Here is a 27,176-nt window from a genome sequence, read left to right on the forward strand (position 1 = left end):
CTATTAAAAATTGAAAGTTAATTTCTAAGAAAGATGGTTTCTGATGCATGAAATTTGCACATTAGCCCCTAGTGTATCTGTTTTTGCTCCAAAGGTGTAGTTTGTTGGATTATGTTGGCCATGTAGATAAAGCCTGGTGTACACAATCAAATTTTTGTCAAATTCAAGACTTCACAAGTATTTTCAGTACTCCACAAGTTTACTAGTCATATCGCTTACAATACTTGAGAAATCTTCAAAACTCTTGAAAGTGAATTAGAACATATTCTGGTCATTAAGGAATAGCCAAGTCTTTGACAGAATCAACTGATGAAATTTCAGTATTAACAGTGCACGATGGGCTTGCTGGGATTGCCGTTAATTAAAGCAACAAAAATGGCTTTGTCTTCGTGACTGAGGGGTGTTGTGTTTATACTAACTGCGCATACTTGCCTATATTCACTGGCTCCATAGAGTACCATAATAAAATTAATAGAACAGCAGCATGCGAGGAAATTGCGAAAGTAGTACCTGAAGGAAGTGGATAGTTTTATGTATATAACCGTATGGTAACCTATAATTAAAGACTATAAACAGTGTTCCCATATTATTATTATTATTATTATTATTATTATTATTATTATTAATTCCTAATATGTTTTTGTGTAATAAGATATGAATTTCCGTTGCATTGTTATCACTTTTATTCGGTTCATGTTAGTAAATGCATTATAACGTAACCTCTGCAGATGATTGCTTGCCTTTCCTCCATGTTAAAACAAAATGCTATCTAACCTTCAGCACTGTCGAACAATCTTTGACAAGATATGACCATTTTTCTTATGAAGTATTGAATTGAAAGAAAAATTTGATGGTGTACAACAGGCTTAAAAGATAGATTTGACTTCCATTTGGGTGGACTTACTGTCATCTACTTGAGCTTTCGTTGCCTAGAGTACACAATCAAAGTTTTCCGCACATCACACTGTGGAGAGACGTTAAACCCTGTTTTCAAATTATCATATAATGATGGTCCATATAGTGCAGTTGTTCAAAACACTTTCCTTCTGTGCCCTAGGTTGCAGAATTGAATCCAAACCTATTGTTCTTTTGCACACCACTGCTAATGAAAGCATTGGTTGAAAATTTTGGGTATTAAAATATGTAATATTTTTTAATTTTATATTAATGAAATAATTAAATGCTTGAAAGTATTTTATATGTAATGTGATTTTATTTTAATAGGAGTTGCTGGAAAAGTGTCAAGACTGTGTGAAAATCATCCGTGCAGCTAAAGATATGCAGGCAGCCAAAGCAAATAAGAATGCAAGCATTTTGCTTGAGGAGTTGGACATGGAGAAGACCCGAGAAGAATCAAAGAAGGCTGCAGCTGCCCGGAGGAGAGAACGCAAGAAGAAAAAGAAACTTGAAAAAAAGGAAGAGAAGCGAAAGCTTCATGAAGAGAATAAGAAAAATGAATGCCTGTATCAGGACAGTGAGCAGAATTTAAAGAAGGTTGAAGAGGAAGGGGTAGAGAGAATGGAAGAATGTGAAAGGGGTAAGCAAACTCATAATTCTTAAATAAAACTATGATCACTTTCACCAGTGTTTAATCCTAATGTAAATATATTATCTGTATACCACCAGATGATTTGCTGAACATAATAGACTCTGCCTCATTAATATCATTTGTTTAGACATACAGTGTTGTTCATTGTACCTGACAGTTGAAGCTGTCATTCAGTTGCAGTAGTGCCAGATTTGGTTCTTCTGACTTCAGAAACTTGAAACATTAAAATATATATAAATTTACATATTCCAGGTGTTCCACTTTGATGCTATTGCCTCACAGACTACAGAACCAGAGTCACTACCTATATAATAAAGATAAACCCCCTACATTTCCCAGTTGACTGTTTTAGGCCAATTTAAATTGCAGAGAAAAAAGTTTGTTTCCTGGATATGATGGTAGAATCAACCTATGCTTCTGAAGTTTCATGCCTTTTGTTAAGCCACGTTTTGTCTAAATAAGTTATGCAAACTCATGCACAATATCTTCTAGTTTCATGCTGATCTTTCAGACTATCCACTAATGCTTGTTTGTTCCCTGGTAACAAACTGTTGGAATCCTGTACAATGTAATTAAACTGAAACTGTATAGTGTTACTATTTTCTATTCACTGCAGTATTATGTGTGAACCAGAATTAGTAAATTTTCCTTAGAAATAAATTTCTAACTAAAGCAAGCATGTGAGCAATTCTTCCGTAGATTTGAAAATTTGCTCTTTTTTTTTGAATTAACAAAATTCTCACAAGTACTGAACTGACTGAAACTACACAATTGTACTTTTTTCCCCTGCCTTATTTATTGCTAAACCTGGATTATGGTCACTTCATTTATTGAAAAAGTTCACAATGTACTGCTTATGATTACTTCTAATGGGTTTTACAATTATATACATTAGAGATCAGGCCAGCTAGGAAGACAGCTGGTGAGCGGAAGTGTGCGAGTGAGAAAGCAGAGCCGTAGGAGCGAGAATACTGACTTCCCCTTCTCGCTCAGTGTTGTGACGACGTACAGTTGACCTGAAATATTTGTTATAACTGACATGTAACACTCCGCAGATTTTCAGTTAGTGGAATTCCTATCCAGCTGTAAATTAGACTTACCTAGCCAAAATAACTTTATTTAGAAGTGTTACAGATGATAGTTAGATTTAAGGAGTTAGAAGATAATATAACCTCCGTTCTGTGAACATCAGCCCTTGCCTTTGTCTACCCAGTTGCAGAACACTGCTGCCCTGTATAGCTTAACAGTGCACATACTGCAAAAATTGATGTCCAGCTGAATGACACAATGAGGACAATATCAGGCACCATTAAATCAACACCTCTGAAATGGCTGCCAGTGTTATCCAACATACAACATCCATCCCCCTCACATACGAAGAGAAGCAGCTCTGCTAAAAGAATGTCAGGAATGTCGTCGCAGTGATCCTCAATTGCCCTTGCATCAGGACTGCAAACTTCAGACACGACAGAGGTTGAAATCCAGGAACCCATCATGGAAGCTTGGTGAGAAGCTCATCAACTCACATTTCCATGCTTATCAAGCCTGGCGTGAAGAATGGAACTCATTAAACCCCGACCACCTGGGTTTAATCAATAATCCATGCAGAGCTCCGCCTGGTTCCAACTTGCCGAGAAAGGAATGGACATCTTTAAACAGAATCAGAACAAATCATGGAAGATGTAAATTCTGGCTCCTCAAATGGGGAAAACTAAGAGTCCACTGTGCGACTGTGATAACGTGCCTCAGACCATCCAGCACGTTGCTATGGATTGTTCAAGAAGAAGGTTCCATGGATCTATCCAAGAAATACGTAGTGCCAATGAAGAAGTGGTGACCTGGCTGCGTACACTAGACATTGCATTTTAACAAACCAAGTATTACCTACAGTCTGACATGTAAATATTTTATACAAGTTTTTTGTATGTTTCCTGTGTATCCTTATTTTTGCGTTATGAAATAAAAATAATAAAAATTTAACCTCTTATTATAGTAGCTGTCAAAATCCTTCTCGTGTATCAATATGCGTAGTAATTATAATTTGATGTAAAATTAACTCTACGACGCTGTAGGTGTACAGTGTAGAATATGGTGTGCAATAACAGCAGGCTTCATAACCTGAGCCATGTCATGCAAAATAAATCGGTAATAATGATAATAATAAGAGTAACACAAGGTGTACAACTTTGCTTCCGCCGTTTGCCGATGGATAGCGACAACGGTACGTAGCGGTCGAACGAAACAGGTCGCAGACGTCAGGCAGTTAGCTTGGACCTCGGTCAACATAACCGCATTCAAACATTAGTCGATGTGTGTCTGCATCATAAAGTTGTTCTCGATTGAGCATGGCAGTGTACGAGCCAAATTCTCAGCATTTACGGGAGGTGTTACTGTTCTGTTTCAGTATGAAGAAAACAGCGGCTTAGTCTCATCGAATGCTCTCACGTATGTATGGTGAGGATGCTATAAGTGGAAGAACGTGTTGTGAGTGGTTTCAACGCTTCAAAAACGGTGATTTTAACATCGGAAACCGACATGGTGGTGGAAGAGAGAAAGTTTTCGAAGATGCGGAATTGGGGACATTGCTGAGTGAAGACTCGCGTCAAATTCAAGAAGAATTGGCATGATCAGTGGGAGTGACACAGCAAGTCATTTCAAAACGTCTCAAGACCATGGGCATGATTCAGAAAGAAGGAACTTGGGTCCCGTATGAGTTGAAACCAAGAGACGTAGAACGGGGACGAAAAATGGGTTCATTATGATAACCCTAAATGCAAAAAATCATGGGGTTATCCCGACCATGCTTCAATGTCGATGGCAAAACCGAATATTCACGGCTCCAAGATCATGCTCTGCATTTGGTGGGACCAGCTCAGCGTCGTGTACTATGAGGTGTTAAAACCCGGTGAAACAATCGCAGGTGCTCGTTATCAAATGCAATTAATGCGTTTGAGCAGAGCCTTGAAAGACAAACGGCCACAATACAGCGATAGGCACTGTAAAGTGATTTTGCAACACGACAACGCTCGACCCCACGTTGCAAAAGAGGTCAAAACATACCTGGGAATGTTAAAATGGGACGTCCTACCCCACCCGCCGTATTCTCTAGACATTGCTCCCTCTGATTATCACCTGTTTCGATCAATTGCGCATGGCCTGGCTGGCCGACATTTCCGATCTCATGAAGAAGTCACAAATTGGATCGATTCGTGGATCACTTCAAAAGATTAACCATTTTTTCGACACGGTACTCGAACACTGCCCGAAAGATGGGAGAAAGTCGCGGCCAGCGATGGACACTACTTTGAATGATACATGTGTAAGTAAACTGTTTCATTAAAGCCTCCAATGTTGGGGACAAATCTTCGGAAGCAAATTTGTACACCTTGTAAGATGGTGTACATCAAGAGTGAAACACACTACAAGAAAATTGAAAAACTCAGATACTAATTGAAAAAGGAGGATAATTTTTTACAGTTATCTTCTCCTCGGAATGAACTCTAATAGATTAACCAAACAAATCTTTTACTTCTTCCGTAACCGCAAAACTAAACCGAACTGGTTGAAAGAAACTGAAAAAGACCTGGCAGAATTAAAAATTATAGAAAATTCACTATTTGGTCGAACATCTAAAGTAATAACTAAAGAAGAAAATATGTGGTTCCAAAACAAACCTACATTAAAAGCCAAATCTATTATCTCAGAAGATGAGAGGAAACTAAGATCAGAAAGAATGAAGAAATACTGGGCACTAAGAAAAGAATGACACAGAGAAAGGATTGATTCAAAGTACCCCAAAGAAGGTGAAAAGAAATAATAATAATAAGTACTTTTGTTATAAGGCAAGAAAGCAGGGTTACTGTATGATTGTTTGTCCTTAGATCCTTAATGCCTTGATTTTGTTGCTCTCTTGTAAAATAAGAAATGTGACTTAATGATATAATTGGTCTCAGGTACAGAAACAAAATATAATTCATAAAAAGAAACACCGTTTCCAGTCTTCGGCGAATATTGACGCAAATTTCTGTCGAGCGAGTTTCTCTGCGTTGTGAATAGTGAAGGTGGTGGTGTGAGAATCCACCCAGTTCTTCACTTCTGCCCACATTATTTCAATACTGTTTAATTCCTTGTGATATGGGGGCAGTCGAAGGACCGAGTGTCTGTACTATTCCACGAGTTCATCTAGGACGTAGGTTTTGTGTGCCGGCTTTTGCAATTTGATAAGCTCATAAAGCTCGTGTTTGTACATTGTCTCACGGTGTAGAATGTTCCTATTCACTAGCCAGAAGATTGTCACTTTCCATGAGCTGGAAGTTGGAACATGATCTACTTCCTTGTTGTGATATGATGTGTTGTCAATCACAAGAATGTGATTGGAAGATTATGAATAAGCATATCTTTCACCCACTTAAAACAATTGTCACTATTCATGTCATCGTGGTAGTCGCCACTCTTGCTGCCAGACTTCCAGATTAGCAGACAGTTCTCGATGAAACCCATTTCCCCGCCAGCATGTACAACTAAAAGTCTTTTACCTTTTGACATGGGCGCTGATATACCGGATACTGAATTATCAGACCAGCCTTTGCTGGATACGTAGGATATATGTATATAGGTTTCATCCGTGTATACTATAGGTCTAACCTCCACTCGATACTGAGCTTTTTTTCTAAATAAACAAATCTTTTGTATTTTATGGCATGTATTTCCATTAGGACGTGCTTGTTAGTGTTTTTTTTTTCCCCAACCATATCCTAATGATCGAAGGATTTGCTTGATACTAGTATTGGGTCCTTTGAACTGTAAGTCTTTCTCTAACTTTGCATGAATTTTTGAAACTGTAGGTAAACATTTTTCAACTAAATAAAAATTGTTAACAATACAACATACAGCACCTTCATCAAAGTCTTCCAGTCCAGTAACATTCTTATTGCACCTTTATGTTTCATACAGACTATCCATAGGTGTTATTCCATCACTTTTCGTTTTTAGCTCTTAATCCATGCCACAGAACTTTCTGACACTCCAACAGCTGCTGCTACTCTTTCCTGCACGCTCTTACAATCTATCACGAACGTTTCTTCCATTGCCTCCCTTTCCATAAAGTCTATGAAATGAAATGTCATATGGCTTGTAGTGCCGGGATATCCCAGGACGGGTTTGGCTCGCCAGATGCAGGTCTTTCTATGTGATGCCCGTAGGTGACCTGCGCGTCGTGATGAGGATGAAATGATGATGAAGACAACACATACACCCAGCCCCCATGCCATTGGAATTAACCAATTAAGGTTAAAATCCCTGACCCGGCCGGGAATCGAACCCGGGACCCTCTGAACCGAATGCCAGTACGCTGACCGGTCAGCCAGCGAGTCGGACATAAAGTCTATAATGTTCGAGATTGATGCACGAGTCTGACTCTTCAGCACCTTACGATGCAGACTAGTTTTAACACCTTCCATACTGTCACTGATAGGCCTAACGTACACCACCACTAACCACAGTTACTACACGAGAAATTACAAAGCAGCACGCGACAGCCAAGTGTAAATTTATACACTGAACTGTCCTTGTAGACCTCTGTTAGGAGGGGATGCGCTACGTTGTATCGTCCAAAGTACACTTGCGCGACCAGATGTCTTCCTAGCTGGCTCGATCTCTACTTCACAACTCTTAATTTAAGAGTCGTGTGTCTTGCTCCATCTGTCACACAAGTACAGACTCCGAATGCAACAACTTAGCTTTATGCCATACATCTTGAGACTTCCTGCACCACTTCAGAATTTCTTGTTTTATTCCACACCTTCCATCTTTAGTTATGCTTATTTAATTGCATACCTGCCAACTTTCCCAATTTAGACTGGAGACTCCAGATTTTCGACATGTTTTTTCCCTCCTGATTTTAGCTTTTTTTTTTTTTTTTTTTTTTTTTTTTTTTTTTTTTTTTTTTTTTTTTTTTTTTTTTTTTTGTTAACTTCAAACATTTGTTTTCAAATCCCGCCATTTCAGCATTTTTACGCCAGTGACTGGAAGTCCATCGCTCACTGGCCGCTTTAAAAATAAATATCTCGTCGCCGTAAGACCTATCTGTGTCGGTGCGACGTAAAGCCCCTAGCAAAAAAAAAAATAAATAAATAAATAAATATCGACGTTTATTAATGTGAGAAATGTGCGTGAATGTGCGATGTTTATCGTAACATTGAAACCTATATATCGGTTTGTCAATCTCTTGTTCCCGTGTGTTATGTTCGTGTTCGTTCACAGTTCACATCATTCTAGTCAATTCTAGAGACTAGTCGCTATACATGGAGTCTGTTTTAGTAATTTACTGACAGAATTTCAGTTACGACTAGTGACTTTCCAGAGATTTTAGGAGCCATTTGGAGACAATTGTGACTAATTTGAATTTGTCTCAATATAAATAAAATAGATTTTTTGTCATACGTTGCACAAAATTTAGAAATAATTATATTTCTGTACCGGTTGTGACCATGGTAACAAGGGGAAATGTGCGTTTTAATTTTCTTTAATAAATGTATGTATGTATGTATGTATGTATGTATGTATGTATGTATGCTCATCACTAGAAAACGGCTGAAGAGAAATTAATGAAAATCTGTATATCAAGTCGGGGAATAAGTCGCTACAATCTAGGCCATAAATTATTTTATTCACTCTGAGTGAAATGTTAGTTTAGGGGAAGTCCTAAAATTTAATTCTAAATATTTGATAGCTGCAGTCGCTTAAGTGTGGCCAGTATCCAGTATTCGGGAGATAGTAGATTCGAACCCCACTGTCGGCAGCCCTGAAGGTGGTTTTCCGTGGTTTCCGATTTTTCATGCCAGGCAAATGGTGGGTCTGTACCTTAATTAAGGCCACGGCTGCGTCCTTCCCACTCCGAGACTTTTCCTGTCCCATCGCACCATAAGACTTATCTGTGTCGGTGCAATGTGAAGATTTTGGATTTTTGTTGCTAAGTCCATATCAGCGCCGACATACGAGAAAATGAGTGAACAGAATTTAATGAAAATTGGCATGTAAAGTTGGAGAATAAGGAACTACAATCTATGCTGTAAATAATTTTTTTCACTCTGTTCAAAATGGTAGTATAGGGGAAGGTGCCAAAAATTTAATTTTTAATTACCTGACTTATTGGTCATATCGAAAAGTACTACATAGCAAAAGTTATAGAGAATACGATTTCCAATTATTTATAACTTTTTCAGTTTTACCTACCGACTATAATAATATTGGTGATGGTGATTAAAATGTGAAGAATGAGAAAAAAGTCATGAAGGAATGATCGCTTGAATAATAATACAAGAGGGAGTCATGACAGAAAGGATGACTCACTTTACATTAGATGCTCAAATATCACAAAGTCGGAAGAAAACGTAATCTGAGGGCGTACAATATAGAAAGCTCGTAAAGTTGATAAACAATAACATAACATTGACCATTGTTCGTTGTGATGTACTTTGTGTATTCTGATGCCATTTATCTCCGATAGATGGGATTACTCCTGCATAGGTGCGTATCGAGTATAACAGCTTGCCTGAATATTGGCGCGAAGTAGTTGGGGAGTTAGAGATCTCTCTTCTTCTAGCATGCCATTCCTCTGGTTCATAAATTTTCTAATACTACTGGTGCGTAACACACTGGATCATCATAGTATTCCAGTTACTCGATCCCTGCTCTGAGGCAGTGATTGGAATGAGCAGTGTGCACACTTGAATGGAATAATTACACAGGAGTGTTCGCGGTTGTTTGCGGCCTGGTCATTCTAGCTCTGGAACTTTGAACTGTTAGATCGACTCCGTTGTACTTTTCGTTAAAAGTGAAATAATGTGCTGTTTTTCATTTTATAGAGTATTTCATATGACAGCATTGCTTATCACGACATTCATACTGACGTCATTGTAATGACCTATGTTGACTGTTGACTTCAGTTGGGCAAACTGTAAGGACAGTCTTTCTGAGAATTCTGTAGGGAAGCACGGGTACATCAGCTAGTTATTTGATACAAGTAGCATTGCGCTTCGCATAATCGCACGAGCGCTTGATGCAGTATATTAATCTATGCATTTGCTAAATAATGGCATGACTGATTCACACGTGTGCAGCATGATTTTATGCTATTTTCGGAAGGCTTATCAGAAACCAATCATCTCATTCGCATACTTCCTGTGAGGGGATGGATAGGTGTAGTTTTTAGTCTTGTAGCCTCGTATGGCAACAGTTGGGCTTCGAGATAATGTGTTATAAATATATACTAGTACTGTATTGTGCAAGACATGTAGAATAAGCAGTTTTGACCAATTGTACCTGCTGATTTTTCCTCAATTTTCATATCAAAAATCTCCTGATTTTTGGTTTTGTAAAGTTGGCAGGTATGTAATTTGTATTTTATAAACAAATACAAATTGGTGTATACACTGTGATAAACACATTTTATCGAGATTATGTACTTCCTGAAACTCAAAAAGTAATGCAGTAACAATTGCGATACTCTTTTTTTTCTTGTGTGTTCCCAACCAGTCTAGTGGGCTTATCCAGAGATTTTTTTTGTGTGTGTGTGTGTGTGTGTGTGTGTGTGTGTGTGTGTGTGTGTGTGTGTGTGTGTGTGTGTGTGTGTGTGTGTGTGTGTGTGTGTGTGTGTGTGTGTGTGTGTGTGTGTGTGTGTGTGTGTGTGTGTGTGTGTGTGTGTGTGTGTGTGTGTGTGTGTGTGTGTGTGTGTGTGTGTGTGTGTGTGTGTGTGTGTGTGTGTGTGTGTGTGTGTGTGTGTGTGTGTGTGTGTGTGTGTGTGTGTGTGTGTGTGTGTGTGTGTGTGTGTGTGTGTCCATATAAACTCTGTTTAAAAAACATAGTGGTTATTAGTAATCCACTTGGAAACTATGAAATTTACTTTCCTGTAGTACAATACTATTGCTTTGTCTTGATTTGATCTTGTGTTTCTGCTCTTAGTTACATCCTGTTTTCATCTTGCTTATCAGAATGTTTCTTTGAGAATCGGTTCTTTTCCCTCTGGTTGCTTTTAGTATGAAGGCCATTCAGTAAATAAGTTTCCCTATTTTTTTCTCTGCAAACCACATATTTTAAAATGAAATTGGTACTGCAGGAACTTTCATGGGGTATGGTGGCTGCGCTTGATCTCCGCCAGTATGGAGCCAACAGCCATGGAGCTACTATTTGAAAGCATGTCCGCTTGTGAAGTCAGTTCTGTTATTCGCTTTTTCACAGTGAAAAATAAAATGGCTATCAATATTCATCACCATTTACTGTGTGTTTATGGTGAAGGGCGCATGAGCATCCAAATGGTTCACCGCTGGCGTTCATGGTTCCTGGAAGGGTGGCAAAATATGCACGGTGATAAGCACAGCGGCAGGCCTGTTACCACTCCATGGTATGCAGCCACTGTTGCAGTTCGGAATGTGGTGAATAAAGATAATGTATCGACTGCCTCCTGGTATGGAAATTGTATGCTCCTGTATTCCAACGATCCTGTCAGATGTCTTGCAGTATTGAAATGTCTTTGCAAGATGGGCTCCACGTTTGCTTGCTGATACTCACAAGCAAGACCAGATTAAGGCAGCCCAAGCTTTCCTGCAAATGCTTTAAAAACAGGGAGATCAATTGTTTTCCTGCATTGTCACTGAAGGACGAGTGCATCATTCAACTCCGGAAACAAAACGACAAAGGATGACATGGAAGAAATCTGGTGAACGTGCACCAAAAACGGCCTAGACCTCAGCCTCTGCGGGAAAAGTTATGGCTACTTTCTTTTGGGACTGTAATGGCATCCTACTGGTTGGCTACCTGCCCCAATGCACAACGATCACAGCTGAGAGGTACTGCACGGTCCTTACGAAGCTCAGACCTGCAATGAGACGTAAACATCCTGGTCTTCTGTCTTAGAAATTGTTGCTCTTTCATGACAACAGTTCAAAGGAACCGGGATTTGCTGCAGATCTTCAAATAGGACCTTTTTACCCACCCACCTTATTCTCCGGATCTTGCCCCTAGTGATTTCCATCTCTTTCCACAACTCAAGTTGCACCTTGGAGGCAAGCAGTTTTCGACTGATGAAAAGGTGGAAGCGGAGGTGAACTGCTGGCTACGCAGACAGGACCCGACCTGATATAACGAAAATATCAAAAGGCTGCTGCCAAGATAACAAAAGGGTTTGGACAGAAATTGTGACTGTGGAGTAGTGTATGAATTGCAGAATAAAAATAAAATATTTCACAAGTGAATCTGCCTGTATTTTTTGTAAATTAGGGAAACTTATTTATCGAATGGCCCTTGTATGTAGGACTAAGGTCACACACATCTCCTTATCATTAATACTCTTATTTATTTCAGAAAAGCCTTTTTACATCCAGTTGAATGCAAATGGTAATACTTGCTCATAGTGGGCATTTTAATGGCATAAATTTAGAGATTTATAATATGTGGAATTTTGTTATCTAATATGCATATCTAAAGAAAATATCATTTATATTGATATTGTCATTGTTCATGGAAATAAATTTTGTTTTTGATATTTTCATTTATTAATAAAATGTTCAGAAATTTTTAAGCTATTTTTTTTTTTTTAAGAATAGAGAGAATTATTGCAGTTTTCTTAGGTGTATTTTCACTCGGGTTACAATGTCTTGTTGACCACTATGTGTGAGGCCAGTAGTTTGGCTTCTGACTTGCAGGTGGCAAATAGGAATATGGCATGAATTTACCCCATGTAACGTTCCGCAAGTAGTATAACAATTTTGAAAATTATCTTTTGTAGAGAATGACAGAAAATCAGTGAGTGAAAATATTGAATGCTAAAGAAAGATTACAATACTATATTCAAAGAGAGATTCCTCACAGAATATTACGTTTTTACAGTAGCAACACAAAAACAGGCGAACACAAAATTGCAAACTAATTCTCCCTCTCAGCTGGAGAAAAGGGAACTTCTTCACTACTTTCAATCAAAATAATACTACACACGCTTTCTTCTTTTCCTTTTCTTATCCCACACCATGGTGGGGTTACGGGTGTGAACTGTATCGCACATGTAGATTTGACCCTATGTTATGGCCCGATGCTCTCCTTGGCACCAACCCTATGTGAATATGAAAAGGAGTATGTTGAGACAAACGCAAACACCCAGTCCCAGGGGTGCTCTGAACCAAAGACTGAAAAGTTGACCCTTCAGCCAGGAAGTTGGCTAGGTGAGCCCTACACACTCATTATATTCGAATACATATTTATTAAGTCATATATTATGTAGGAAGATAAAACATGAATTGGAATACACTGTAGGATAGACATAATAACAAGTCAGCATTGGAAGAGGGAGCTACAGAATGAAGCCACTAAGACATGGAAACACAAAAGGACGATAATCTCTAAATCTTCATACACTTCAATCTTCAAATTAGTATGCTGTCTCTGCACAAATTCCAATCCTTCTACTGCCATTTCTTCTCAGCCCCCAGCAAACTCCTATCTCCTTCCTAGCTGCAACAACACTCATTTGGAGGTCATGTTGACAGTCTTAAGTCTTGATATGAGAAAGGTCAGATAAAGAAGCTGGATAAACATGGGAAAGAGGAAGATACATAAGATACATAATAGTAATATAATATGACATCATTTACTCTGAGCAAGCATTTTAATTTGAGGTTATTTAGGCTGCTTACATGTTAGTTTTGACATTCAGTTCTTTGTAAACCAGATCTCTGTTGAGTGATCCATGGACAACTTTCAATTAATTTTGTTGAATCCAAAAAGAAGTCATGGGAAGATTTTGGTAATAACCTGGAGAGCCTAGGTCAAGCAGCAGGGAAACCTTTCTGGACAGTAATAAAAAAATCTTAGGAAGGGAGGGAAAAAGGAAATGAACAGTGTTTTGAGTAATTCAGGTGAACTCATAATAGATCCCAGGGAATCACTGGAGAGGTGGAGGGAATATTTTGAACATCTTCTCAATGTAAAAGGAAATCGTCATGGTGGTGTTACAAACAGCCAAGCTCATGGGGAGGAGGAAAATGATGTTGGTGAAATTATGCTTGAGGAAGTGGAAAGGATTAGTAAATAAACTCCATTGTCATAAGGCAGCAGGAATAGATGAAATTAGACCTGAAATGGTGAAGTAAAGTGGGAAGGCAGGGATGAAATGGCTTCATAGAGTAGTAAAATTAGCGTGGAGTGTTGGTAAGGTACCTTCAGATTGGACAAAAGCAGTAATTGCACCTATCTATAAGCAAGGGAACAGGAAGGATTGCAATAACTATCGAGGTATCTCATTGATTAGTATACCAGGCAAAGCATTCACTGTCACCTTGGAAGGGAGGGTGCGATCAGTCGTTGAGAGGAAGTTGAATGAAAACCAGTGTGGTTTCAGACCACAGAGGCTGTCAGGATCAGATTTTCAGTATGCGCCAGGTAATTGAAAAATGCTACGTGAGGAATAGGCAGTTGTTTTTATGTTTCGTAGATCTAGAGAAAGCAAATGACTGGGTACCGAGGGAAAAGATGTTCACCATACTGGGGGACTATGGAATTAAAGGTAGATTATTAAAATCAATCAAAGGCATTTATGTTGACAATTGGGCTTAAGTGAGAATTGATGGTAGAATGAGTTCTTGGTTCAGGGTACTTACAGGGGATAGACAAGGCTGTAATCTTTCACCTTTGCTGTTTGTAGTTTACATGGATCATATGCTGAAAGGTATAAAATGGCAGGGAGGGATTCAGTTAGGTGGAAATGTAGTGAGCATTTTGGCCTATGCTGACGACTTGGTCTTAATGGCAGACTGTGCCGAAAGCCTGCAGTCTAACATCTTGGAACTTGAAAATAGGTGCAATGAGTATGGTATGAAAATTAGCCTCTCGAAGACTAAATTGATGTCAGTAGGTAAGAAATTCAACAGAATTGAATGTGAGATTGGTGATACAAAGCTAGAACAGGTCGATAATTTCAAGTATTTAGGTTGTGTGTTTTCCCAGGATGGTAATATAGTAAGTGAGATTGAATCAAGGTGTAGTAAAGCTAATGCAGTGAGCTCGCAGTTGCGATCAGCCGTATTCTGTAAGAAGGAAGTCAGCTCCCAGACGAAACTATCTTTACATCGGTCTGTTTTCAGACCGACTTTGCTTTACGGGAGCGAAAGCTGGGTGGACTCAGGATATCTTATTCGTGTTAGAAGTAACAGACATGAAAGTAGCAAGAATGATTGCTGGTACAAACAAGTGGGAACAATGGCAGGAGGGAACTCGGAATGAGGAGATAAAGGCTAATTTAGGAATGAACTCGATGGATGAAGCTGTACGCATAAACCGGCTTCGGTGGTGGGGTCATATGAGGCGAATGGAGGAGGATAGGTTACCTAGGAGAATAATGGACTCTGTTATGGAGGGTAAGAGAAGTAGAGGGAGACCAAGACGACGATGGTTAGACTCGGTTTCTAACGATTTAAAGATAAGAGGTATAGAACTAAATGAGGCCACAACACTAGTGGATTGTGGCGACGTTAGTAAATTCTCAGAGGCTTGCAGACTGAATGCTGAAAGGCATAACAGTCTATAATGATTATGTATGTATGTAGTAATCACCAAATGTCACTTGAGATCTTCTACATATCGAGATCATATGACATGGAGATCCGGAGGCTGACACACTGCTGCTAATCCACAGAGAGCTAAGATAAAAATGAATACAGGTAGCAAGAGACTAAGTACACCGGGCAAAAACAAAGGATGAAAAGAAACTCTACGGGTTAATATAATTAATCTTCTTCTACTACTACTGCGGGTGCAAACTGTGTCGCACATGTTTCATGCCCGGATGCCCTTCCTGACACCAACCATATATGGAGGGACGTAATCACTATTACGTATTTCTGTGGTAGTTGGTAGTGTGGTGTGTTGTCTGAATATGAAGAGGAAAAGTGTTGGGACAAACACAAACACCAACACCCAGTCCCCAGGTTAGACGAATTAATCAGACACAATTAAAATCCCCGACGTGGCCGGGAGTCGAACTCGGGACTCTATGAAGCAAAGGCCTCAACATTGACCATTCAGTCAATGAGTCGTACGGGTTAATATAAATAATGGAAAGTAACAATTAAGTGATAAATCAAGCCATATATCAAACGATAAGCACATTAATTGGAACATTCAATAAAACAAGCACAGTGCAGGTCAGCATCAGAAAAGGGAGTGTCCTTGTCTCCTTTTCTGTTTCTGACCTATCAATAAATATTTTTATTGTATGATGTGTTCCTATTCATTCATGTTATCGTTCTATATGACATAATCTGTCATGTATCTGTTAATTTTTCTATTAGCTAAATACATGTTAGCCTACATCAATACACTGATTGTATTCAACAGAGTAGACGCAGTGCATCAGGTATGACCTCAGTTTAGTGGCAGTATTTGTTTTATATATTTTGTAAGTTCATTATCAAATATTGCCCTTGCCTGGAAAATGTCTTCGCAGTCGAGTAATGTTCTTGATGGTCAAAGATGTAAATCTTTAATCTAATGTGTACTGTAATCCTGTATATTTTCCTTTTGTTCAATGATGTTCCTCTTCTTCTTCCTTTGAATAGGCCAACTAAGGACCACGTTCAACTTTTCTGCTTGGAAAGGGACTTGATATTTGCCCAATACTCGTGCATTCTCTGGCTATGCTTCTCCTCTTTCCTTTGTCCAATGGGCGCCTCTCTTTCTTACATGATGGTCTGATACCTCTTGAATGCTTTACATTTTGCCTGGCTGAGTACTGTAGCCAAGTTCGTCTTAGGCGCTAGTGTCTGATGGAAATCGGCATGCTGGTTAGTATATCTCGCTGCTACTAGATATCGCTTGCATCATGCTTTCATTAATATAAATGTTTTGTCTTGTTGTGATGCATTATCTTTAAGCAGTAGTGATTTCCCTATTTTATTTGCAATCATGCATTATTTTCAATTAATTTTTAAAGTATATGTCCCAAATATAAGTCCATGTGACTTGGCTCTGTGGTGGCGTCTGGAGTGGCTAGTTACACATTCGTCGTTTTCAACTCTTCTCTCGCGGCAAGGTCATTCAAATTCCTGGAGGTTGTCGTCAGTCTTTTCACACAACTGTATCATGTATCATAACAGTCACTCCCGGGTTTTGGCACCAAAACATTGGGGGATAAAACATGACACACCAAGCACACCTTCAATACATTTATTTTGTTGTTCACTCATACTTTATACATACAATCAATACAGATTTGTCTGTACATGAATAGTTCATAAACTCCCTGGTAGATGGTGGGGCACTTGTCTATTTACAATCCTCAACAGATGGTGAATACACCCTGTATCTTGTCGGTGTGAGTAGAAGGAACAACAGACTTGGACTTTAAAAACAACAAAGGATGAGGGCACTGTCCATCTCAAACCTTGTTGTCTTCATATATGTGCTCTTTTCTATTGAATTTAAGTTCTTCTCTCTCAAGTTTATTTCTTCCTCAGAGCTGCATTGTGGTGATACCATCCATATTCATTATAGCAGCCATTCTTGAGAGATCTTCAGTTTATTTGTTCACCATCAAAGATGAGATGCAATGGAGGAGGATAGCAACACACTCAAGGTTAAACAGAATGGATGATTTTTGTGTACAGATTAAGCAGCAGAAAGGAGAGACTAGGATGCACAGGAAAACACACATTTTTTTCCCAACCCTGCCACAGTCCATTCTGCTTCCCTGCTTCATCAGGCGATACAAGAATTCTGTGGGATAGATATATTTTACATTACTTTCCTACTTTTTGCACAGTTGAGAAAAGCATTAGACATGCCTAGAGGCATGATTTTTTTCGCATTAACGATAAACGCAACAAAAAATATTTTGAAGCAATTTTGCGATATCTTTACGAATCATATGTTTCTGGTTAAGAAAATATGGATATTATGTTCGCGGATTAAAGCGATAAGGCCATTTTAAAGCGAAATTCAATTATTTCATGATAAGCGCAATATTACAGCGAAATCTGTAGTGAATAACGAACTTGACATTTTGTTCCAAGATTATGTATGAAAAGAAAAGGAAGAGCGAACAATGATTCATCAGCAGGAAAGATGTTATCATTAATGTTCTGGATAATCTCTTTAAGACATGGCTTCAGAGAAAAGGGGTTGGGTCCAGGCTTCTTGCCAAATGAAATGTTTGGAATGTTGTTCTTGCGGGGGCTGGTAATTCCACCCCAGCCTGTCTCCTCACGGCATTGTGCAATCCTGTAATCCCTAATGACGTCTACAAGCAGCACAATTCACTGGTGTAATTCGGATTCGTGGTCAGGTAAAATTCAGAAAGTGATCACAGACAGTAGCGAAGAGGGTCACTCGACAAGTGTTACGGTGCACAACAGAGCTAAAGAGTTTGCGAGTGAAGGTTTATACGTTTCGGAAAGCAGTATTTTAATGTGTAGATTTTGTAATGTTCGTATCGAGTGGGAGAAAAGAGATACTGTCTTAAAACACTGTTTTAAAAATAAGGAACATCAGAACGTAAATTTAGCACTCCAACAGTGAAACGGCAGCCAACATTAGAACTCCCATTAGATATGCAAAAGAAAGCTAAGAGTGAAAAAATAGAATTTATTCACGAAACAACAGCGATGCTACTCAAAGCCAACATCCCGCTGGAGAAGGTAGACGACCCTGCAGTCCGGAAATGACTTCAAAAGTATGTACCAGGTATGTTCAGTCCATCAATTAAATCTCCACTATCAACAATCAGTGATGGTAAGACTAGGTTTTCCAAGACCTCTTCCTGATGAGGATTTTTCTTTTTTCTATTGGTTAGGATTTGGAGACCTTCCCACAGCCAACCAACTAAGGAAACAATGATTAATTTTAGAATTTCATTAAAGCGAAATTAAAGCGATACGGCAATGTCTATTTCGCGAAATAATGCAAAAATGAGTATCCTTCTCGCGAAATCGTTCAGAAATTAATGCGAAAAAATCATGCCTCTAGACATGCCTTACCTGCAGGACAGAAAAGGTTCAGATATATATAAACTCTTGCAAGGTGAAGTTCATTGAAGCAAGTCACCATAATTGTCTATAAATGAAATGGCGTATGGCTTTTAGTGCCGGGAGTGTCCGAGGACAAGTTTGGCTCGCCAGATGTAGGTCTTTTGATTTGATGCCCGTAGGCGACCTGCGTGTCGTGATGAGGATGAAATGATCATGAAGACGACACATACACCCAGCCCCCGTGCCAACAAATTTAACCAATTAATGTTAAAATTCCTGCCCCTGCTGGGAATCAAACCCGGGACCCCTGTGACCAAAGACCAGCTAGCTAACCATTTAGCCATGTAGCCAGACTCTCTATGAATGATACCTCTTGAATGCTTTACATTGTGCCTGGCTGAGTACTGTAGCCCAACTTGGCAGATTCAATCCTGACTCAGTCCAGTGGTATTTGGAGATGATCAAATACATCAGCGTTATGTTGGTAGATTTACTGCTATGTAAAATCTTGTGCAGGGCAAAATTCCAGCAACTCGGCAACTCTGAAAACCATAAAATACGTAATTCATTGTATGTGTAACCAGTAACATTATCATTTGATTTCATTTCCATGGTTTTTTGTCCCACACCTTGCCATGTTTCCAAGTTTCTTCAAAGGATATTTAATGCATCCTTATTTTACACTCGTAGGTCATCGAATCTGAATATTTAACTTCCCACCAAAAATTCCTTGCCCCCTGATGACTCTTTGAAAAGAATACCTCATTTTGTGTGTACTTTTGGTAAATAATTTGTAGAAATACGGAAAATAGACAAAATTTGCATCAAAAAAGGTCCTATGACATTTTGACGTAAGACTAATATGGGCATCGGCTCCCCATTCTCTAAGTTACGCAACCTTGCGTAATGACTGGTGTCGTTTATGTTCGCTGTCACGGCGTCACACTTCATCTTTTACTTCGCAACTCTCTTCCCTCCCACCCATTCTTCTTTTCAGCATCTGAAAGTCCCCAGCCCCCCTTATCTTTTCCTAAAAAAACAAAAAAAAAAAAAAGAGAGATAAGATTTAAGAATATTTATTTTATTTATGTCAAGATACTTCCAGTTAGTAAGATAAGATTAAGATAAAGCTAAGTGTAAGAGAGGATCATGAGTCCTAACTTTGCCAGTATTAATAAAGGCAAATATAATAATAATAATAATAATAATAATAATAATAATAATAATAATAATAATAATAATAATAATAATAATAAGACAAGAGGGGGGGGGGGTATACTTTCATTTTTAAAACCTTGGTAAAAGGTAGTTTTTCAGTCAAAGTTAATGATTGAAAGTTTGAAATTTATGATAAAAGCCAAGAAAATGCATTGATGCAATAATGTTACAAGACAGTTAATTTAATAATATAGAGCCTAGGTTTTTTGCTAAATTCTAACCGTAAAGGAGAAAATGGAAAAGAGAGATGCATTTGTTGTTCATATTTATTTAATTTGTACTGGTCATGACCGTTATTTTCAAGGAAACCAAATTTTTTTCCTTATAATTACAAATATAGGACATTACATGATGGATTGGAACAAAATAAACTTTCCCCTAGTGATGTTGAAAAAAAGATTTTAAAAAACTGAAAAATTATTACAAATCTGAGTCTCACAAGTAATGAACTTCATTCTGGTTCCATATTGACTTAAAATACTTTAGATGAAATTCTAAAAGAACATAATTGAAGCGATGCGTAGAAGAGTGATCTAACAGACCTTTCTTCAGAAAGTGAGGTTTCATAGGAATAAGGATTTATGTGGATGTTCCTGCATAGTGGCGTAGTCATGTGGAAGAATTCAGAACTTGTTGCTATGCTAGAGGGTGGAGAGCTTCTGTCTCGTGCGGAAAAGGGATCTAACTCCAGTCCACGATGGTGTTTTTCGCAGTTAACTCATAATAGAGATTTTGGTGGTTAGACCCCTATTTGGCTCAATGCTTCAATTGTTTCAAGTCCACCTGTTCAATACATGTTTACCATATGATAAATGGTCCGTCTAAAAAGCTACTTGGATCATGTTTTGACCTAGCCTAGAGATCATCATCTGCTAAAATAACATAAAGAAAGACATGAACAAAAAACAATGATACATAAAAAATTTGAGATGAAATACAATCAACAAATGCAATTGAAATCTGCTTTTAATGTACTTAGCTTCAATCTTCGATGAATTTAGTTGTGTGGGTCCAACCATATTTAATAAAAGTATTGGTTGGCTGGAGGAAATATTAAAACATTTTGAAGACTGTTAAATAAATGTTGTTCTATTTGTCATGCTTCTGGAAACTGAGTGAAGTTTTGAAAAATCCATTACATTTCTTCATGGAGTTTAGCCAGGATCTAAATGTGAAAACCAAAAAGCTGAGTGTGAGAACGAGAAAATGAAGTAGAAGTAAAAGACAATATTAAGAGTCGCAAAATATTACTCGCTTCCTATTTCCTCCAGTTCTGTGCTTGTATAGATCAGGTTGGGTCGGTGTTGACCTCCACACTGACTGGTAACCGTTCTGGTGTGGTTGCTGGGGGAAACAGCGGGTGAGGGGAGGGATAGTGAGTGGAAGGATGGGAGGATAGACCAGTAATGCGTGTTGCGACAGAATTGAGCTTTGAATAAGATCTTTCTCCATTAGTGTGTCAACCAGGATGTTCGTTTTTTCTTGGATTTCGTTAAGATTATTGATGGGATTGGATTTTTGATCGAGCTTTATATAAATATTTTCTAAAATGTTTAATAAGGTCCCCTTTTTGGTTGTATGTAGGATATCTAGAACTTCATCTGTGGTGGAGAATGTAAGTGTGATCTTTCATGTGTTAATTCTTGGCAGAAAATCTTTTGTATTTAGCTGCATTAACATGTTCTTTATAGCAGATTTCAAAGCTCCTCCCACTGTGTCCAATATAACTGGCGTTGCACTGGTTACACGTCATTTTGTAGACCCCTTATTGCAAATGTGTGTCGGATTTGTTAAGTGTGTTTGTGTTATAGAAAAGTTTAGAAATAGTGTTGTTAGTTCTAAAGGCGACATTGAGGTTCTGTTTGGAATGTTCAGCAGCTATTTCTTCACATCAAATATCGGAAAGTGAAAGTGATGACGAACCTCCCATAAAGCAATCTATCATAACATGGTCTAAGGTCACGCCTCCAAATGTTTGCATGCCAATACATTTTTCCTAATATTTTCAAGAATATACTCTCAGAGTGATGAAACATTTGCTAGTACATTGCAGATACGTTATTGACAATCTGTATATCTCAGTTCGTTCATGACATGTACCAGTTTTGTGTACATATGATTGTAGTTTTATTATTATTTTGAATTAAGAAATTTCACTTTCTGAACAGACTGTATATTTTTCTGGTCGAAACATTTATGCTATTTCGTGTCACCGCGACAATCCTTGGTGTATTAGCTTTACGTACCTATATAAAATTTTGTAGATTTATTTCATATCTTGCGGATATTTTGTATTTTATTTAGACAAGTAAAAGTTGCCAAATATGGCTGCCACGACGATATTTAACATTGCCAGTTCTAGGGTTAAACTTATCCTAAAAAGCAGATTCAGATTTGTTGTGATTTATTTATTTATTTATTTATTTATTTATTTATTTATTTATTTATTTATTTATTTATTATTTTTCATTACTAGAAGAAGTTTTTCTTCCAATCCATGACATAATGTCATATGTTTGTAATTTTAAAAGGAAAGTTTTCAGTTTCCACAAAAATAGGGTTCCTCATTGCTGCTGCATATGAATTCCATTTTAAAATCTTGAGTGATTAATGCTGTCCTGTGCTACTGAACTTGAATATGACAGTAAGATGGTCTTAAGTATTCTGGGTAAAGTTGTTAATTATTTAGTGACATTTTTATATTGAGGAAATGGTTCAGTCTTCACTTTTCTATTTTGTACACTCGCTCAGTGTACTCTACAAGTGCGATTGCTACTTGAAATCGATTCACAGAAACATAGTAATTTCTTGACATGGGATAGCGGAAATACTAACGTTTTGAATAAGCACTTTGGCACGCAATGTAACTGAGGCATGAAGGCTGAGCTGAGGTTTTAGAAGTCTCGAACCTGAAATGTTGCCATGGCATAGATCCTTGTTATGTCTTAAAGTTCTCAGAGGAATTCAATCTGTATGGAATGTGTCATGTGTAGTGGTATGTTAATTTGCTTAACTACAATATACAATTTCATTGTTTGCTGCTGATTCCTACTGCCAAGAAATTAGCTACAGTGGCTGTAGCTATACATTCTATTGGTTATATTTATTCAATAATCTGTAAAATCATCTCCAAGATGTATCATCTTGAATGAGTTTTTCTTGGGATTTGCCTCTCTGTTCCAGGCAAGTACCTTCATGATCCTATGACTGTCAAGTGCTTCCTGTCCTATCCCTCACCTGTACCTCCCTGTGGTAAGCCTGGATGCTCAAATACGCAACATTTAAACAAGGTGCAAATGTATTTTCTTTCCTCTGAGCAATGACACTTTTTTGTTATGGTTTTTCTGAGCAGTCAGCATGTAATAATTGTAAAATTGTAGAAAAGACAAGGAAAAAATTGCTCTTAAAAGTTTGAAGATCCTAAGGATATCTATCATGAGAAGGCTTGCAAGACTTCTCGCCAGCAGTCTTAAAGTTAATGGGTACGTTTATTTTTATTAAAATAAGTAATGAATTAGTTAAAGTCTGACCAGTTAAACCTGCTGTGGTAATGGAGTGAACCATACAGCCAGGTCTCCACGCCGAGTGTTGGGCGGCGGCGGTAAATTGCCTCATCCATTATAAGGACCAATGGCTACTGGCAGAGGAGCCCTTATAGAAAGAAAATGGGCGCTCAATATAGGAAATGCCACTGAAACCCCATATCAACTGTAGTGTCTGTACTCCAGAAGAGTGGCTATAAAAGGAGTCTGTTCTCCACGTTAGTAGCGGCCAATAAATTTTGGCTGGCAGTAGCTCTAAAATGTCTTTGGGAGTGGCAAACCCATCGTAATAAAAGGCTATATGATAAGTGTACTAAAGCCTCGGAAAATGCTATGGCATTACCCACAAGCGACGTGCAGTTCTTGTGATGCTGAGAGAAATGTGAGAAATGGGCGACCAGCAACCAAATACATCAAGATAGTGACCATCAGTATAGTGACACTAACAGGGAAAGTGGAAAAAATTGTAGATTTTATGGTTGGCAAAGATACAGCATTGCTGGGAATAAGTGAGTCCAAATGGAAAGGAAAAGGTGAGAGGAAACTAAAGAAAGGATACACTTTATACTGTAGTGGAGGTAGGGAAGCCAAAAATGGTGTAGGTCTCATAATTAGAAAAGACCTAAAGGAATACCTAGAATTGGTGGAAAACATAAATGACAGGTTGACTAAGGTCAGATTGAGGCTTGAAACTGGTGTTACAGATATAATTCAAGGGTATGTTCCACAAACAGGAAATACACATACAGACTTAGATGAATACCTTGAATATCTAGAAGGCCATATATAGGACAAACAAGTTGTCATCATAAGAGACATGAATGCCCAAGTACTGTAGATCAGGAAAGAAAAGGGGATGAAGAGATTATAGGACCATTTGGATACGGGAAGAGAAACAAAGCTGGAGATATTTTGGTAGACTTTTGTAGAAGGAATGAGCTGATCATTGGTAACACATGGTTTTGAAAGATAAAACAGTCAGAAGATAACAAGATATCGCTGAGATAACAAAATCAAAACTCTGATCGATTATAGTTTGGTCGAGAAAGGTAACAGGAAAATGTTGGTAGATGCAACATACCTCCAAAGTGAATCTTTTGAAGGAGATCGCAGAGATAGCAAATTTAAAGATGGGAAAGATACAAAAAATGACTGAGATTAAGCAGAGAAAGCTAAGGGTGTGGAAATTGCAGGAGAAGGAAATAAATGAAGAGTTCCAGACACACATTAAAAGAAGATATCGAAAGTATTGAAGAAGAACAGTCACGGTGGAGTCTGCAGAAAAGACCTGTGGAAGAGTATCAGGAAGGAAGAAAAATAAAGAAACGCCCTGGTGGAATGACAGGGTAAAGGATAAAGTTAAGCGGAAGAAACAAGCTTGGAAAAAGTGGCTGAGAAGCAGAACAACAGAATGCAAAACAGAATACAGGCACTGCAAGAAGGAATGCTCCAAGCTGGTTCAAGAAGAGAAAAAGAAATGCTGGTAAAAATTCACTGAATCTCTGCAAGAAGATGCAACCGGAAGCAAAAGATCTTATATCAGTGGGTAAAAAGGAAGAAAAACGCAGGTGAAGATGCTAATTTCATTAAAAGTGAAGAGGAGGAACTGATGATACAGAAGCAGGATATATTGCAGAGGTGGGAAAAATACTTTGAACAGCTTTACAACATGCAAAAAACCTCGGTACAAGGAGAAATCGAAGAACCAGATTTACTGCAGATGGCAGATAGGGAAAACATGGTGTCCACGGCAGAGATTGAGTGGGCCCTTAAAAGGGATCAAACAAGGCAAGACAGCTGGAATTGGTGAGGTCACTATGGAAATGATAATAGCAGCAGGAGCAATTGGTCTACAGTGGTTGTATAGACTCTTCAGAGTGATATGTAAGAAAAGAGTGGACGAAAGGGGTCATTATACCAATTTTCAAGAAAGGAGACGGGAAGCCATGTGAAAATTACAGAGGAGTGACACTGATCCCTCATAGAGCTTGTTGTATGTCCGGCGCTCCCTTCTCGCTCCGCCAGCCAGCTGCACGCGCGCCTGTGTATCATTCTGCTAGCTTCGACGCGCAGCCCTCAGTGCGCGTGCCTGACCATCGAGTGCACTATAAATAGGAGCTCCCTGCCAGCTCACTTGCCCACTTGCCCCGGTGTCCAGCTCCAGAATACACCCTACGTCGAGCACGGAGGCTACTCCTCTTGAAAATGTGCTTCGACCAGGTGGACTGAATTTCTGGCAGTACGAGGTTTCACCTCTGGTCACCGCTCCCTTACCTGTTTCCGCTGCCTATGTTCCGTAATTCTTTTACAAGCCATTTTCATTCCCTAACGTATGCAAGCTCCCTTAGTTTCGCTAGGTGGAATTTCTTCAATCAATTGAACTTGCTTTTTAGGAATTCAGGCACTTCAACAAACAAGGACTCTCATGAACATTTATGTTAGTGTGCCAGATAGTTCTCGACTATCAACGTGTCAATTCACGAAGACTATCTTTTCAAGATAGAAGTGTATATAAAGACTGCAAACCTGTACATATTGTATAAAGACAAACTTTTCTCAAGATTCAATATTCCTTTTTGCTTCAAAATAAATTTCAGTTATTTGTGTAAATATCATAAAGTGAAGCAAATAAAGTTGTGTTCTGTAAACTTCAACCTTGGTTACAACACAACTAAAATCCTTGAAATGGACAAACAAATAAGAGACAGTGTAGGGGGAAAATTGGCAGAAGACCAGAATGGATTCAGAAGAGGCCTTATATTTACATTGCGTCAAATGATGGAAAGGTATTGGGAATATGGAAAGGACATGGTAGTAACGTTTCCAGATATTGAAAAGGCATATGACAGTGTCCCAAGGAATTTGGTATGGAAAACATTGACAGAGACACACGTTGGGAATAAAACAATGCAGATGGTAATAGCATTGTATCAAAATTGCAAAAGCTGTGTTAGAACCAAAGTGGGTCAAATTGAATGGTTCAGAGTTGAGACGGTCTTAAGACGGGGAAGTGAATAGAATTTTACATAATGTCAAGGAGAATATGATGGGCAAGCAAGTAAAGTTTATGCTCTTTCCTGATGACATTGTAGTTTAGGAGGAAAATGATGAGGAAGTACAGACGCAAGTTGATTTATGGAATGAGGAGATAAGAAATTTTGGAATGAAGATAAGTGCCGTGAAAATCAAGGCTTCGATCATGATGAGAGGTAACAGAAAATACAGAGGAGTGATAAAAATAGGGAATGAACCTCTTGAAGTAGTGAAACATTTTAAATATTTGGGCAGCATGATGTCACAAGATAGAAATTTGGATGGAGAAATTGATTTAAGAATACAGCAGTCTGCAAGTTTCTACCAGTGTGTGAGAGACATTGTATGGAAGTGCAAGAAGGTTTTGTACTCATCCTATTTTAAACCTATACTAACCTATGATTGGGCAGCCTGGACGTTGACTAAGCGGAACCAAAGTGAGATACAAGCAGCTGAAATGAGCTTCTTGAGGAGCTTACAGGGAAAGACAAGGCAAGGTAGAATACGAAATGAGGAAATAAGGAGAAGCGTGGGAAGAAGAGATTGATATAGCAAAACTGAAATGGTTTGGACACTTGATGAGAATCCCAGTAGATAGAATACCAAAGAGAACATTCATGGATACAGAGACTGCAAAGAGGCCTAGGGGATGGCCTGGAATGAGATGGAGGAGCTCTGTTGTGGACTGTATTGCAAATAGAGGAGTCGATAGCAATAAAGTACTAGATGAGGAGTGGCAAAAAGATAGAGTAAGAGAGAATCTGGTAAAGGGAATGGATGAAGAAGAAGTAATTAATTTGTAAATTAATTGACACTACATTGAAT

At 38.4% G+C, this 27,176-nt stretch overlaps 1 protein-coding gene across 6 annotated transcripts in view; it reads left to right on the top strand.

Moving 5' to 3' along the window:
* LOC136873986 (ankyrin repeat domain-containing protein 17) overlaps window positions 1-27,176 on the top strand; it is a 918,230-nt gene that overhangs the window by 666,316 nt on the left and 224,738 nt on the right. For all 6 annotated transcript variants that reach the window (XM_067147404.2, XM_067147402.2, XM_068227616.1 and 3 more), the window contains one exon: window positions 1,225-1,537. In XM_067147404.2, coding sequence (XP_067003505.2) covers window positions 1,225-1,537 — 313 coding nt within the window. The remainder of the gene's footprint in view (window positions 1-1,224; window positions 1,538-27,176) is intronic.

This window comes from Anabrus simplex, chromosome 5 (assembly GCF_040414725.1).
Source record: "Anabrus simplex isolate iqAnaSimp1 chromosome 5, ASM4041472v1, whole genome shotgun sequence".
NCBI lineage: Eukaryota > Metazoa > Arthropoda > Insecta > Orthoptera > Tettigoniidae > Anabrus > Anabrus simplex.